The 14,075-nt window shown below is 53.3% G+C and overlaps 1 protein-coding gene across 1 annotated transcript in view; it reads right to left on the bottom strand.

The window, feature by feature from the left end:
• Positions 1-10,772, bottom strand: part of LOC149432422 (polyamine-transporting ATPase 13A2-like) — a gene marked incomplete at its 3' end in the record, with an annotated part of 38,123 nt that extends 27,351 nt beyond the window's left edge. Inside the window, exon 1 of the mRNA XM_089665221.1 lies at positions 10,709-10,772. Within this exon, the coding sequence (XP_089521347.1) occupies positions 10,709-10,718 (10 nt within the window). The remainder of the gene's footprint in view (positions 1-10,708) is intronic.
• Between the last annotated feature and the right edge of the window lie 3,303 nt (positions 10,773-14,075).

Below are 14,075 nucleotides of genomic sequence, written 5' to 3'. Positions count from 1 at the left end.
CCTCTAGGAGTATACATCGTATATACCGTCCTCTAGGAGTATACATCGTATATACCGTCCTCTAGGAGTATACATCGTATATACCGTCCTCTAGGAGTATACATCGTATATACCGTCCTCTAGGAGTATACATCGTATATACCGTCCTCTAGTATACATCGTATATACCGTCCTCTAGGAGTATACATCGTATATACCGTCCTCTAGGAGTATACATCGTATATACCGTCCTCTAGGAGTATACATCGTATATACCGTCCTCTAGGAGTATACATCGTATATACCGTCCTCTAGGAGTATACATCGTATATACCGTCCTCTAGGAGTATACACCGTATATACCGTCCTCTAGGAGTATACATCGTATATACCGTCCTCTAGGAGTATACATCGTATATACCGTCCTCTAGGAGTATACATCGTATATACCGTCCTCTAGGAGTATACACCGTATATACCGTCCTCTAGGAGTATACATCGTATATACCGTCCTCTAGTATACATCGTATATACCGTCCTCTAGGAGTATACGCCGTATATACCGTCCTCTAGGAGTATACGCCGTATATACCGTCCTCTAGGAGTATACATCGTATATACCGTCCTCTAGGAGTATACGCCGTATATACCGTCCTCTAGTATACATCGTATATACCGTCCTCTAGTATACATCGTATATACCGTCCTCTAGTATACATCGTATATACCGTCCTCTAGGAGTATACGCCGTATACAGTTGCAAGAAAAAGTATGTGAACCCCTTGGGATTACGTGGAGTTTTGCATGAATTGGGCATAAAATGTGCTCTGAACGTCATCTAAGTCACAACAATAGAAGAACACAGTCTGCTGAACATAATACTACACAAACATTAGATGTTGCCATGGTTTAATTGCACATAACATGTAAACATTCACAGTGCAGGGAGGAAAAAGTATGTGAGGCCCTAGCTTAATGACTTCTCCCAGAGCTAATTGGAGCCAGGAGTGAGCCAACCTTGACTCCAATCAGTGTGATGATATTGGATGTGTTGCTGACACCTGTTTTGGGTTTACTGGTTTCAAGAAGCACTCTCTGATGTGAACCATGCCTCGCAGAAAAGAGCTCTCAGAAGACCTACGATCAAGAATTGTTGACTTGCATGAAGCTGGAAAGGGTTACAAAAGTATCTCCTTGAGCCTTGATGTTCATGTGTCCACGGTAAGACAGACTGTCTACAAATGGAGAAAGTTTAGCACTGTTGCTACTCTCCCTAGGCGTGGTCGTCCTGTAAAAATGACTGCAAGAGCACAGCGCAGAATGCTGCATGAGGTAAAGAAGAATCCCAGAGTGTCAGCTAAAGACCTACAGAAATCTCTGGCACATGCTAACATTTTTGTTGACACATCTACAATAAGGAAAACATGAAACAAGAATGGAGTACATGGGAGGACACCACGGAGGAAGCCATTGCTGGCCAAAAAGAAGATTGCAGCACGTTTGAAGTTTGCAAAAGAGCACCTGGATTTTCCACAGCACTACTGGCAGAATATACTGTGGACAGATGAAACCAAGATTGAGTTGTTTGGGAAGAACACACAACACTATGTGTGGAGAAAAAAAGGCCCAGCACACCAACATCAAAACCTCATCCCCACTGTGAAACATGGCGGAGGGAGCATCATGGTTTGGGGCTGCTTTGCTGCCTCAGGGCCTGGACGGATTGTTGTCACTGATGGGAAAATGAATTCCAGAGTTTATCAGGAAAACGTACGACCATCTGTCCACCAACTGAAGCTCCGCAGAGGATGGGTGATGCAACAGGACAATGACCCAAAGCATACAAGTAATTCAACAAAACAATGGCTGCAACAGCACAGAATACGCCTTCTGGAGTGGCCCAGTCAGAGTCCTGACCTCAACCCCATTGAAATGCTGTGGCATGACCTTAAGAGAGCGATTCACACCAGACATCCCAAGAATATTGCTACACTGAAACAGGTTTGTGAAGAGGAGTGGTCCAAAATGACTCCAGATCGTTGTGCAGGTCTGATCTGCAACTACAGGAAACGTTTGGTTGAGGTTATTGCTGCCAAAGGAGGGTCAACCAGTTATTAAGTCCAAAGGTTCACATACTTTTTCCTCCCTGCACTGTGAATGTTTACATGTTATGTGCAATGAAACCATGGCAACATCTAATGTTTGTGTAGTATTATGTTCAGCAGACTGTGTTCTTCTATTGTTGTGACTTAGATGACGTTCAGAGCACATTTTATGCCCAATTCATGCAAAACTCCACAAAATCCCAAGGGGTTCACATACTGTTTCTTGCAACTGTATACCGTCCTCTAGGAGTATACATCGTATATACCGTCCTCTAGGAGTATACATCGTATATACCGTCCTCTAGGAGTATACATCGTATATACCGTCCTCTAGTATACATCGTATATACCGTCCTCTAGGAGTGTACATCGTATATACCGTCCTCTAGGAGTATACATCGTATATACCGTCCTCTAGGAGTATACATCGTATATACCGTCCTCTAGGAGTATACATCGTATATACCGTCCTCTAGGAGTATACATCGTATATACCGTCCTCTAGTATACATCGTATATACCGTCCTCTAGGAGTATACATCGTATATACCGTCCTCTAGTATACATCGTATATACCGTCCTCTAGGAGTATACATCGTATATACCGTCCTCTAGGAGTATACATCGTATATACCGTCCTCTAGGAGTATACATCGTATATACCGTCCTCTAGGAGTATACATCGTATATACCGTCCTCTAGGAGTATACACCGTATATACCGTCCTCTAGTATACATCGTATATACCGTCCTCTAGTATACATCGTATATACCGTCCTCTAGGAGTATACATCGTATATACCGTCCTCTAGGAGTATACACCGTATATACCGTCCTCTAGGAGTATACATCGTATATACCGTCCTCTATGATTTTACAGCCTGAATATTCATCTGTGTTTCAGAAATTGTAATTGCAGCCAAGCAGCGCCCCCCAGGGGGCAGAAGTGGAATGGTCACTGTGAGGCCATGTGTACACATGCAGTGGGGGTGGGGGGTTGGGGGGGTTGGGGTACGCGACTCCTCCTCACTGCCAGTTTTAACCCCATTTTTGATGAAAGAACGCACCCCGACCGCATGCATGGCACATAGATGGGGGGTGGTTGCGGCACTTCCCCATTTGCTTGAATGGGTCACATTCACATTGCAACAATTGACATAGTTTTGCGCCCGCGGAATGTGAACACGCCCATCGACATGTGAACACGCCCATCGACATGTGAACACACCCATCGACATGTGAACACACCCATCCACTGCCATAGCGGATTTAGACAGGGGCAGCCTCACTAAAAATGTGGCTCAACTGCGTGTTTTTAAGACCCTCCAACTGCACATCCAAGCCCAGCCTTAGACAATACGCAAACATTTAGACGTGAGGTTGGGGAAAGGGGGGCATTAAAAACATGCGGTTGAGTTGCGTTTTTAGTGCCCCGCCCCCAAGCTGCAGTGGCAGTGGACAGGGATGATCACATGTCGCGGGCGCGGTGCTTTGTGGCACATACCATCCGACATATTGCAGGTGGCAGGCAGCAAGCGATTGGGGAAGCTCTGCAGACGCCCCCCAATGCACACGGTCGCAGCGCGTTTCAGTGCCAAAAATGAAGTTAAAACAGGCGGTGGGGAGGAGTCACCTAAACTCCTCCTCCTGTCAATCACCTCTAAAAAGCAACCTGAACACAGATCCCATTTCAGAGGAGGGGCGTGCTGAGATACAGAAGAGATGAAGATAAAAGGGAACTCTGGGGGTCCCATCACACCTGCAGGGTCTGTCATGGGCTCCGCCCTCCGATGGGCGACTCTGACCACAAATAACTGTCACTAAACCCGCAGAGCCCCCCCCGGCCAGTCTTCTGCTCCAACTCAGACGATTGGCTGGAGTCGGCCTTTCACGATTTCTGATGTTGTAACAATTGTCGCAATACGTGTCAGCAGAAGAAACGTTTCCCAGAACTCAGCATGACACCCCCTGACACCCACCACCCCCGAGCTGAGCCATGGTTGTCACCACTGACCAGGGGGAGGGGGAGAAGAAAGGCTTAATAGGTAATAAACTTTTATAAGAAAATATTTCTACTCATTTAAAATGAAATAAAAGAAACAAAATCTTCTGCTCTCAGTTCTGGATTATGGAGGGCGCGGCCATGAATGGAGGCGGAGACACTCCTCCCATCAACCAATGAAGAGGCACGAGGTGCAGGTTTCCTCACAGCGCCACCCCAATCCATCATTGTACAGGGAGGTGTCCTTGGAGCAGTGCGACCGGCGGGGAGACTTCCGGGGAATTCCAGATCCGAAAACCAAATGAGCGGAATTTGCATCAATTTACCGAACCCCAAAAACAAACAGGAAGTGACCCATCACAGGAATGTACACCCAGCTACCCTAATCTAGGCTCCCCTAACCTAACCCCCATGTTCAACCCCAACCTAACCCCCAACCTCCCAACCTCAACCCCAACCTCCCAACCTAACCCCCAACCTCACCCCCAACCTCCCAACCTAACCCCCAACCTCCTAGCCTAACCCCCAACCTCAACCCCATCACCCCAACCTAACCCCCAACCTCCTAACCCAACCCCCAACCTCAACCCCAACCTCCTAACCTAACCCCCAACCTCAATCCCATCACCCCAACCTCAACCCAAACCTCCTAACCCCCAACCTCACCCCCAACCTCCTAGCCTAACCCCCAACCCCATCACCCCAACCTAACCCCCAACCTCAACCTCCCAAACTAACCCCCAAGTTCAACCCCAACCTCCTAACCTAACCCCCAACCTCAACCCCAACCTCCTAACCTAACCCCCAACCTCAACCCCAACCTCCTAACCTAACCCCCAACCTCAACCTCCTAACCTAACCCCCAACCTGAACCACAACCTCCTAGCCTAACCCCCAACCTCAACCCCAACCTCCCAACCTCAACCCCAACCTCCACCCCAACCTCCCAACCTCAACCTCCTAACCTAGCCCCCAACCTCAACCCCAACCTCCTAACCTAACTCCCAACCTCAACCCCAAACCTCCTAACCTAACTCCCAACCTCAACCCCAAACCTCCTAACCTAACTCCCAACCTCAACCCCAAACCTCCTAACCTAACTCCCAACCTCAACCCCAAACCTCCTAACCTAACCCCCAGTCTCAACCCTAAACCTCCTAGCCTAACCCCCAACCTCAACCCCAACCCCCTAACCTAACCCCCAAGTTCAACCCCAACCTCCTAACCTAACCCCCAGTCTCAACCCTAAACCTCCTAGCCTAACCCCCAACCTCAACCTCCTAACCTAACCCCCAAGTTCAACCCCAAGTTCTCCTAGCCTAACGCCTAACCCTCAACCCCAACCTCCTAGCCTAACCCTCAACCTCAAACCCAACCTCCTAGCCTTACCCCCAACCTCAACCTCCTAGCCTTACCCCCAACCTCAACCTCCTAGCCTAACCCCCAACCTCCTAGCCTTACCCCCACCTCAATGTCCTAGCCTAACCCCCAACCTCAACCTCCTAGCCTAACCTCCAACCTCCTAGCCTAACCCCCAACCTCCTAGCTTAGCCCTAACCTAACCCCCTAAAGCTCAAACCTAACCTAATTTCTTTACTTCAACCTCAACTTTACCCCGAGCTTAACTCCAACCTAACCCCCTTATTTCAACCCTAAGGTTACCTCCCGAGCTCACCCTTAAGCTAACCCAACCCCCTGAGCTCAAACTTAACACCCCCCCCCCCCAACTCTAACCTAACCCTGTTAGTCCAACCCTAACCTAACCTAACCAAACTTTGCTCAACCCCAACTCTTCTCAGTTCAATCCTAACCTAACCCACAAAACTCAACCCTAACCCCCCCAAGCTTGTCCCTAACCTAACCCCCAAACTTAACCCTAGTGCAACCCCATGAGCTCAACCCTAACCTAACCCCCCAAGCATAACCCTAATATAACCCCCAAACATTGTCCCTAAACTAACCAAACTTTGCTCAACCCTAACCTAACCCCATGAGCTCAACCCTAACCTAACCCCATGAGCTCAACCCTAACCTAACCTTATGAGCTCAACCCTAACCTAACCCCATGAGCTCAACCCTAACCTAACCCTATAAGCTCAACCCTAACCTAACCCTATAAGCTCAACCCTAACCTAACCCCCAAAACTTGTCCCTAACCTAACCCCATGAGCTCAACCCTAACCCCCAAACGTAACCCTAGCGCAACCCTAACCTAACCCCCACAACTTGTCCCTAAACTCACCAAACTTTGGTCAACCCTAACTCTTGTCAGCTCAACCCTAACCTAACCCAGCCCCCAAAACTTGTGCCTAACATAACCCCCAAAACTTGTCCCTAACCTAGCCCCCAAAACTTAACCCTAGTGCAACCCCATGAGCTCAACCCTAACCTAACCCCCCAAGCATAACCCTAGCCTAACCCCCCAAACTTGTCCCTAAACTAACCAAACTTTGCTCAACCCTAACCTAACCCCATGAGCTCAACCCTAACCCCCAAAACTGTCCCTAAACCTAACCCCCAAACGTAACCCTAGCTCAACCCTAATCTAACCCCCAAAACTTGTCCCTAAACTCACCAAACTTTGGTCAACCCTAACTCTTGTCAGCTCAACCCTAACCTAACCCCCAAAACTTGTCCCTAACCCCCAAAACTTATCCCTAACCCCCAAAACTTGTCCCTAACCTAACCCCATGAGCTCAACCCTAACCCCCAAAACTTGTCCCTAACCTAACCCCATGAGCTCAACCCTAACCTAACCCCCCAACCTTGTCCCTAACCTAACCCCCAAAACTTGTCCCTAACCCCCAAAACTTGTCCCTAACCTCACCCCATGAGCTCAACCCTAACTAGGCCTCACTGAACCCAACTTCCCAAGTTTATCACAATTAAGGAAACCGTTTGTGCGACCGAACATCCCCACTAATGTGACCGATCTGATCTCACCAGATTTTGGCAAAACTACCAATCTGCGTTTCTAGATTCATCCAATAAAATGGCTCCCTGGTTACACGCAGACTCCATGGATATTGGCGGCGATCACCAAATATGACGCATTTCCTCCCGACATCAGATCTGCACCGGGGACCAAAATCTCACCGACCATAAGGGGGGAGGGGGGCGCTTAATCGTTACAAAGGCTGAGACAATCTGGATCTGTAACACGAGAACAGAATCTGGGTCAGGAGATTTATATAAACGTCTGATCATACGGCCGCCGATCCCGCAAACTGCGACACGAGACCGCTGCCGCCGCCGCAACTCTGCAGGAGAATGAAAGGACCGATTGTTACTCAGATCACAACTTTGTCATTTATTATGTTGTCAGACGATTCCATCCAATCCATGTGATGGGACCGGAAAATCGCGGGGTCAGCGCAGGACCGGCATTCGCTGCAGAATCGGCCAGAGTGTGGAAAGGTGACGCCCACCGGGTCTGAGAGTACGGACCGGAGAAATTACCGCCCCCCTACACCCCAAAACTGCGATCTTGGAGCAGAAAAATGAGAAAAAGAAACATTCTATGTATACAAATGATACAATGTAGCGGGAAATGTCCCGTGTGCTGATAGGATACATTGTAGAGAACACACTATATACTCTATATACATTCTGTGTACTCCGATGTGATACATTGTAACAGGATGATAGGATACATTGTAGAGAACACGCTATATACATTCTGTGTACTCCGATGTGATACATTGTAACAGGATGATAGGATACATTGTAGAGAACACGCTATATACATTCTGTGTACTCCGATGTGATACATTGTAACAGGAAATGTCCCGTGTGCTGATAGGATACATTGCAGAGAACACGCTATATACATTCTGTGTACTCCGATGTGATACATTGTAACAGGAAATGTCCCGTGTGCTGATAGGATACATTGCAGAGAACACGCTATATACTCTATATACAGAATGTGTACTCTGATAGGAAGGAAATAGTAAACTCCTCCCCCTCTGCCGCACTCACGCCCGTGTGTGAAGGGTTAATCCGCGGTCACATGACCAACCTGCAAACTGAGTTTCAAAACCACCATCACCCCCCCGCCAGCGGCACAAAGGGGAAGGAGAAGTTTTTCTTTCGGCTTCCAGACAGAAAATGAGAAAAAGTGACGACAATCTCCAGGCGTTTGGCTTCCAGTTTTGGCCGAATTGGCTTCAATGGGCGAATCTGACAGTCCGTGCCGCCAACCAACTCATCACACCACAGCGGAGGAAAAAACATGGCGGTCATGGCGTGGGAACAGCTCCCTCTACCTGAATGATTGGTATTGTACTGAGACAGCTGAAACCGAACCCTGCGCCAGTCCCAGTCCAATACCAGTCCAAAGCTGCGCCAGTCCCAGTCCAATACCAGTCCAACGCTGCGCCAGTCCAACCCTGCGCCAGTCCCAGTCCAATACCAGTCCAACGCTGTGCCAGTCCCAGTCCAATACCAGTCCAACGCTGCGCCAGTCCCAGTCCAATACCAGTCCAACGCTGCGCCAGTCCCAGTCCAATACCAGTCCAACACTGCGCCAGTCCCAGTCCAATACCAGTCCAACGCTGTGCCAGTCCCCGTCCAATACCAGTCCAACGCTGCGCCAGTCCCAGTCCAATACCAGTCCAACGCTGCGCCAGTCCAATACCAGTCCAATACCAGTCCAACGCTGCGCCAGTCCCAGTCCAATACCAGTCCAACGCTGCGCCAGTCCCAGTCCAATACCAGTCCAACGCTGCGCCAGTCCCAGTCCAATACCAGTCCAACGCTGCGCCAGTCCAATACCAGTCCAATACCAGTCCAACGCTGCGCCAGTCCCAGTCCAATACCAGTCCAACGCTGCGCCAGTCCCAGTCCAATACCAGTCCAACGCTGCGCCAGTCCCAGTCCAATACCAGTCCAACGCTGTGCCACTCCCAGCACAATACCAGTCCAAAGCTGCGCCAGTCCCAGTCCAATACCAGTCCAACGCTGCGCCAGTCCCAGTCCAATACCAGTCCAACGCTGCGCCAGTCCAACGCTGCGCCAGTCCCAGTCCAATACCAGTCCAACGCTGCGCCAGTCCCAGTCCAATACCAGTCCAACGCTGCGCCAGTCCCAGTCCAATACCAGTCCAACGCTGCGCCAGTCCCAGTCCAATACCAGTCCAACGCTGCGCCAGTCCCAGTCCAATACCAGTCCAACGCTGCGCCAGTCCCAGTCCAATACCAGTCCAATGCTGCGCTAGTCCCAGTCCAATGCTGCACCAGTCCCAGTACAGTACCAGTCCAATGTTGTGCTAGTCCAATACCAGTCCCAGTCCAATACATTCCGAAGCTGTGACAGTCCCAGTCCAATAAAGTCTAAAGCTGCGCCAGTCCCAGTCCGATATCAGTCCAAAGCTGCGCCAGTCCCAGTCCGATATCAGTCCAAAGCTGCGCCAGTCCCAGTACGATAGCAGTCCAACCCTGCGCCAGTCCCAGTACAATACCAGTCCAAAGCTGCGCCAGTCCCAGTACAGTACCAGTCCAAAGCTGCGCCAGTCCCAGTCCGATATCAGTCCAAAGCTGCGCCAGTCCCAGTACGATAGCAGTCCAACCCTGCGCCAGTCCCAGTCCAATACCAGTCCAACGCTGCGCCAGTCCCAGTACAGTACCAGTCCAACGCTGCGCCAGTCCCAGTACAGTACCAGTCCAAAGCTGCGCCAGTCCCAGTACGATACCAGTCCAAAGCTGCGCCAGTCCCAGTACGATACCAGTCCAAAGCTGCGCCAGTCCCAGTACAATACCAGTCCAACGCTGCGCCAGTCCCAGTACAATACCAGTCCAAAGCTGCGCCAGTCCCAGTACAATACCAGTCCAAAGCTGCGCCAGTCCCAGTACGATACCAGTCCAACGCTGCGCCAGTCCCAGTACGATACCAGTCCAAAGCTGCGCCAGTCCCAGTACAATACCAGTCCAACGCTGCGCCAGTCCCAGTACAATACCAGTCCAAAGCTGCGCCAGTCCCAGTACAATACCAGTCCAAAGCTGCGCCAGTCCCAGTACAATACCAGTCCAAAGCTGCGCCAGTCCCAGTACGATAGCAGTCCAACGCTGCGCCAGTCCCAGTACAATACCAGTCCAACGCTGCGCCAGTCCCAGTACGATACCAGTCCAAAGCTGCGCCAGTCCCAGTACGATACCAGTCCAAAGCTGCGCCAGTCCCAGTACGATACCAGTCCAACGCTGCGCCAGTCCCAGTACGATACCAGTCCAAAGCTGCGCCAGTCCCAGTACGATACCAGTCCAAAGCTGCGCCAGTCCCAGTACGGTACCAGTCCAAAGCTGCGCCAGTCCCAGTACGGTACCAGTCCAAAGCTGCGCCAGTCCCAGTACGGTACCAGTCCAAAGCTGCGCCAGTCCCAGTACGGTACCAGTCCAAAGCTGCGCCAGTCCCAGTACGGTACCAGTCCAAAGCTGCGCCAGTCCCAGTACGGTACCAGTCCAACGCTGCGCCAGTCCCAGTGATAATGTACAATGGGGGAGGGGAATATGAAGATTATGGAGGGAGGGTCGGGCTATAGAGGACCCCCCTCCCTCATACACTGTGCCTCCCTCCCCCATATCCAGTACGGTGTCACCTCGGAGGAAGTCCCGCTAATGTCCCTCACCTGTCTCCATTCCTCCCTCATCTCTGCAGAGCCCAGAGCGCGGGGAATGCCGGGAGAAGGAGTCTCCGCCCCCAACATGACGTCACCGGAGAAGCTATGAGTCCGAACAGAGAACGCCGATCGCTAAGAGCGCCCCCTACTTCCATCATCTACCCCCCCCCCCCCCCCCCCCATCATCCTCCCACTACACCCCCATCATCCTCCCACTACACCCCCATCCTCCTCCCACTACACCCCCATCATCCTCCAACTACCCCCAACATTCCCCCACTACACCCCCATCCTCCTCCCACTACACCCCCATCCTCCTCCCACTGTACCCCCATTATCCTCCAACTACCCCCAACATTCCCCCACTACATCCCCCCACTGTACCCCCACCCTCCCCCCACTGTACCCCCATCATCCAACTACACCCCCAACATCCTCCAACTACACCCAACATTTCCCCCACTACACCCCCATCCATCCCCCCACTGTACCCTCATCATCCTCCCCTGTACCCCCATCATCCAACCCACTGTACCCCCATCGCTCCCCCCCACTACACCCCGATCATCCTCCCCACTGTACCATCATCATCCCCCCCACTACACCCCCATCCTCCCACTGTACCCCCAACATTCCCCCACTACACCCCCATCCTCCCACTGTACCCCCATCATCCCCCCACTACACCCGCATCATCCCCCCACTGTACCCCCATCCTTCTCCCCACTGTACCCCCATCCTCCCACTGTACCCCATCCTTCTCCCCACTGTACCCCCATCCCCCCCACTGTACCCCCATCATCCTCCCCACTGTACCATCATCATCCCCCCACTACACCCCCCCATCCTCCCACTGTACCCCCCCATCCTCCCACTGTACCCCCATCATCCACTCACTACACCCCCATCATCCCCCCACTGTACCCCCATCATCCCCCCCACTGTACACCCATCCCCCCCACTACCCCCCCCATCATCCTCCCCACTGTACCCCCATCCCTCCCCCCCACTGTACCATCATCATCCCCCCACTACACCCCCATCCTCCCACTGTACCCCCATCATCCCCCCACTGTACCCCCATCCTTCCCACTGTACCCCCATCCTCCCCCCCACTGTACCCCCATCATCCTCCCACTGTACCCCATCATCCTCCCCACTGTACCCCCATCCCTCCCCCCCACTACACCCCCATCATCCTCCCCACTGTACCCCCATCATCCCCCCACTGTACCCCCAACATTCCCCCACTACACCCCCATCCTCCCACTACACCCCCATCATCCCCCCCACTGTACCCCCATCATCCCCCCACTACACTCCCATCATCCCCCCACTGTACCCCCATCCTCCTCCCCACTGTACCCCCATCCTCCCACTGTAGCCCCAACATTCCCCCCCACTACACCCCCATCCTCCCCCCACTGTAACCCCATCATTCCCCCTCTGTACCCCCATCCTCCCACTGTAGCCCCAACATTCCCCCCACTACACCCCCATCCTCCCCCCAGTACACCCCCATCCATCCCCCCACTGTACCCTCATCATCCTCCCCTGTACCCCCATCATCCAACCCACTGTACCCCCATCGCTCCCCCCCCACTACACCCCGATCATCCTCCCCACTGTACCATCATCATCCCCCCCACTACACCCCCATCCTCCCACTGTACCCCCAACATTCCCCCACTACACCCCCATCCTCCCACTGTACCCCCATCAACCCCCCACTGTATCCCCATCATCCCCCCCACTACACCCGCATCATCCCCCCACTGTACCCCCATCCTTCTCCCCACTGTACCCCCATCCTCCCACTGTAGCCCCAACATTCCCCCCACTACACCCCCATCCTCCCCTCAGTACACCCCCATCCATCCCCCCTTTGTACCCCCATCATCCCCCCTCTGTACCCCCATCATCTCCTCCCCTGTATCCCAATCATTCCCTCCACTGTAGCCCCATCATCCCCTCCTCTGTCCCCCAATCATCTCCTCCTCTGTACCCCCATCATTCCTTCCACTGTACCCCCATCATCTTGTCCTCTGTACCTCCAACATCCCCTGCTTTTTATTACCCCATCATCCCCTCAATTGCACCCCCATCAGCTCCTCTAAACTGACTGGATGTCATACCATTCCCCTATCCCTCCCCCCCCCCCCCACTACACACACACAGACTGACTGCACCCCCATCTTCCAGGGACCCCACATGTCCTCATACACACAGTCCCCTCAGTGTACAGAGCCCCCTGCAGTGGAGCACAACCCTTGCACCACTGCAGTGCTCTCTCCTGCTTCCGGCCTGATCCTCCTGGGTGCTCTCTCCCAGCTCTGGTCCTCCTGCAGGCTCCCTCCCGGCTCCGGTTCTCCTGGGAGCTCTCTCCCGGCTCCGGTCCTCCTGGGTGTTCTCTCCCGGCTCTGGTCCTCCTGGGTGCTCTCTCCCGGCTCTGGTCCTCCTGCAGGCTCCCTCCCGCCTCTGGTTCTCCTGGGTGCTCTCTCCCGGCTCTGGTCCTCCTGGGTGCTCTCTCCTGGCTCTGGTCCTCCTGGGTGCTCTCTCCTGGCTCTGGTCCTCCTGGGTGCTCTCTCCCGGCTCTGGTCCTCCTGGGTGCTCTCTGCTCTCTCCCGGCTGTGGTCCTCCTGGGTGCTCTCTGCTCTCTCCCGGCTCTGGTCCTCCTGGGTGCTCTCTCCCGGCTCTGGTCCTCCTGGGTGCTCTCTCCCTGCTCTGGTCCTCCTGGGTGCTCTCTCCCGGCTCTGGTCCTCCTGGGTGCTCTCTCCAAGCTCTGGTCCTCCTGCAGGCTCTCTCCCGGCTCTGGTCCTGCTAGGTGCTCTCTCCCAGCTCTGGTCCTCCTGGGTGCTCTCTCCCAGCTCTGGTCCTCCTGGGTGCTCTCTCCCGGCTCTGGTCCTCCTGGGTGCTCTCTCCAAGCTCTGGTCCTCCTGCAGGCTCTCTCCCGGCTCTGGTCCTGCTAGGTGCTCTCTCCCAGCTCTGGTCCTCCTGGGTGCTCTCTCCCGGCTCTGGTCCTCCTGGGGGGTCTCTCCCGGCTTTAGTTCTTTTGATGCTTTTTCCTGGCTCTGGTCCTTCTGGGGGCTCTCTCCCTGCTCTGGTCCTCCTGGATGCTCTTTCCTGGCTCTGGTCCTCCTGGATGCTCTTTCCTGGCTCTGGTCTTCCTGGATGCTCTCTCCAAGCTCTACTCCTCCTGGGGGATCTCTCCCGGCTCCGCTCCTCCTGGGGGCTCTCTCCCGGCTCCGCTCCTCCTGGGGGCTCTCTCCCGACTCCGCTCCTCCTGGGGGCTCTCTCCTGGCTCCGCTCCTCCTGGGTTTTTGTTTTCCCAACTCCGGTCCTCCTGGGGGCTCTCTCCCGGCTCCGGTCCTCCTGG

The sequence above is a fragment of the Staurois parvus genome, unplaced genomic scaffold (genome assembly GCF_062004578.1).
Source record: "Staurois parvus isolate SC_StPar_1 unplaced genomic scaffold, SC_StPar_1.0 ptg002147l, whole genome shotgun sequence".
NCBI classification, from domain to species: Eukaryota; Metazoa; Chordata; class Amphibia; order Anura; family Ranidae; genus Staurois; species Staurois parvus.
This window is presented reverse-complemented; position numbering and strand designations above follow the sequence as displayed.